Source organism: Arachis ipaensis, chromosome B09 (genome assembly GCF_000816755.2).
Source record: "Arachis ipaensis cultivar K30076 chromosome B09, Araip1.1, whole genome shotgun sequence".
Taxonomy (NCBI): Eukaryota; Viridiplantae; Streptophyta; class Magnoliopsida; order Fabales; family Fabaceae; genus Arachis; species Arachis ipaensis.
The window spans coordinates 13,698,543-13,701,683 of NC_029793.2; the positions used below are offsets into that span (position 1 = coordinate 13,698,543).

Genomic DNA, 3,141 nt, shown 5'->3' on the forward strand with positions numbered 1-3,141 from the left:
ATTAAATATATATGTAATGTAATATATATAATATTTTTTATTTTTTTAATAATTTACCACGTGTCAAGAAATTATTAGTTGTTAAAAGTTTTTTCTCTAAAGAGACTCTCATCGTACGTCCTTGTGAAGAGACTCTTTTCCCTTTTCATTCTAGTGACTTTTTTGTTCCCATGTGTGAGAATAAAGCCCCATTTAGCCCCAATTTAGATAAAGATTTTAATTAAACTTTTTTTTTAAAAAAATAACTTAAATAATAAATATATATATTAAAAGTAGTTTATAAATAAGTTATTTTATATTTGAATTTTTAATTCTAAAAATATTTATTTTATAAAAATATGATAAAAAAATAATAATATTATAAAAGAAGTCATTTTTTTAATTTTTTTATAAGTTTCTAAATAGCTTCTTAAAAAGAAAATGAGTAATAGCTCAAATGACATAGTCTCTCCGTACTCAATTAAGAGGTTGCGGGTTCGAGTCTCCTATCTTTGGTAAAAAAAAAAAAAAACTTCTTAAAAAGTTACAATTTAATTTTAAAAATTACACCAACATTAATACTATTTCTTTTCATTAATTAAAAACTTAAAAAAGTTATTTTGATACCTCCAAAACGGCCCTTATTACCGTTGGAGTTGCTCTTATATATGTAGATAATTAGAGTCAAAGTATTTATTACAATATCTAATTCCTGTCAACATTTGAAAACAATGGAGAAGCTTAATTATGTTGGGTGCAGTGTACTGGTGATCACTCTAGCATTCACACTTTTTATTTGTGATGCTAATGATGGTAATAATCCGAAAATTCATATTGTTTATTTGGGCTCATTACCTGAAACAAAAACTTCTTATTCTCCCACCTTTCACCACCTTAATATGCTGCAACAAGTTCTTGATGGTAGCAACCCAACAAAATCCTTAGTCCATAGCTACAAGAGGAGCTTTAACGGTTTTGCTGCCATGCTCACGAATCAGCAAGCGGCAAAGTTAACCGAAATGGAAGGTGTTGTTTCAGTTTTCCCAAGCAAGACTCTCCAAACCCAAACAACAAGATCTTGGGATTTCTTGGGACTTCCAAAGGCTCCAAAAGGACATCAAACAGTAGAAACTAATCTCGTTGTCGGACTCTTCGACACCGGGGTTTGGCCCGAATCGGAAAGCTTCAGCGACAAATGTATCACAGACCCTGTTCCAAAAAAGTGGAAAGGTACATGTGCAGGTGGCAAGAACTTCACATGCAACAAGAAGTTGATCGGAGCAAGATTCTACACAGAGGACTCTGCAAGAGACAATGATGGCCATGGAAGCCACACAGCATCAATAGCAGCCGGAAACATCGTTGACAATGCCAGCTTTTACGGCATTGCAGAAGGCACAGCGAGAGGAGCAGTTCCTTCTTCAAGAATCGCTGCTTACAAAGTATGCAGCTCTGTAGGCTGTGCAGACCACGGCATCTTAGCTGCCTTTGATGACGCAATTGCTGACGGAGTTGACGTCATCTCTGTTTCATTTGGGGCTGCTGCCGCATTGAACCTTGAAACAGATTCAGTTGCCATCGGCTCATTTCATGCAATGGCCAAAGGAGTACCTGTAGTCCAATCCGCTGGAAATGCTGGTCCTTATCCTGGCACTGTAGCAAGCGTTGCGCCATGGTTGATAACCGTCGCAGCAAGCACCATAGATCGGCAAATCGTTGACAAGGTCATTCTTGGAAATGGAAAAGTGTTAACCGGGAGGTCGGTTAATTCTTTCGAGTCAAACGGAAGAAGAGTTCCTATTGCTTTGAGCAACGGCAATTCAAGTGAGTGTGAAAAAGAATACGCGGATATATGTGGATGCTTGGATAAAAAATTAGTGAAAGGAAAGATAGTTTTATGTGACAATCATGCGGAAGCTGAACCCAAATCTGCTGGCGCAGTTGGTACAATTGCAAAATTAGATCTTGATGATCTTAACCTAGGTTATGTCACTATAATGCCTTCGGTGTCATTGCTGCCAAAAGATTATGACATTGTTAAATTATACACAAACTCAACAAAAGATCCAAAAGCTGAGATTCTCAAGAGTGAGAGCGGTCAAGATCAGAGTGCTCCTAGACCCGCAGCATTTTCTGGCCGTGGACCAAACGCTATAATTTCAGAGATCTTGAAACCTGATATAAGTGCCCCAGGGGTTAATATTTTGGCTGCTTATTCGCCAATTGGTTCACCAACAGAAGATCCTAGTACGGATAATAGATCTGTGCATTACACTATTCTAAGTGGAACTTCAATGTCTTGTCCTCATGTTTCTGGAATAGCCGCGTATGTGAAAAGTTTTCACCCTGATTGGTCACCTGCGGCAATTAAATCTGCTATTATGACGTCAGCAAAACCGATGATTACGAATCTGACATATGATGTGGGAGAATATGCATATGGATCTGGACAAGCCAATCCAATTCTAGCAATCAATCCTGGACTAGTTTATGACATTAACAAGGGAGATTATGTGCAAATGCTGTGTAACTTAGGATATGATAATCGCAAAATCAAATTGATATCTGGAGAATTGAATCCGTGCAAGGGAGCTGCAGATAAATCTTTGGTAAGAAATTTAAATTATCCAGCTCTTACAGTTCTGGTTGAACCCAGGGTGCATATTAACATCAGTTTTAGTAGAATAGTTACAAATGTTGGTTTAGCCAACTCGAGTTACAGGGTAAGAATCACACCGAAACCAGAAGTTAACATCACGGTGACACCATGGGTTTTATCCTTCAAAGCATTAAACGAGAAAAAATCATTTGTAGTGAATGTCATTGGTATGATACCAAATGAAACTGCGGTAATCTCATCAATGGTATGGTCAGATGGGACCTATCATGTTCGAAGCCCAATTGTTATAAATGTCTCATTGCTGTAAATTATAATGTGACATGCAATAAAATATGATTATTTAATTTTCATGTGATGTTATAATTTTGGAAGCGGTTCTCGTATTCCGCTGCATTTAGTGGAACGTGATATTCCATATGTACTGCACCCTACAAAATCATAATACACACCCTATATTTCGGCCACGTCAGACCACTAGAAGCAGATAAGCAATGGCTCATCACGTCAACAATAACCTCCCAAGAATCTCGGCCTAAGTCGAG

The 3,141-nt window shown here is 37.3% G+C and overlaps 1 protein-coding gene across 1 annotated transcript; it reads left to right on the top strand.

Moving 5' to 3' along the window:
- On the top strand, positions 682-2,906 carry LOC107615043 (subtilisin-like protease SBT4.9). The gene has a single exon (XM_016317164.2). The coding sequence runs from the start codon at positions 711-713 to the stop codon at positions 2,904-2,906; it is 2,196 nt and encodes a 731-aa protein (XP_016172650.1). The 5' UTR covers positions 682-710.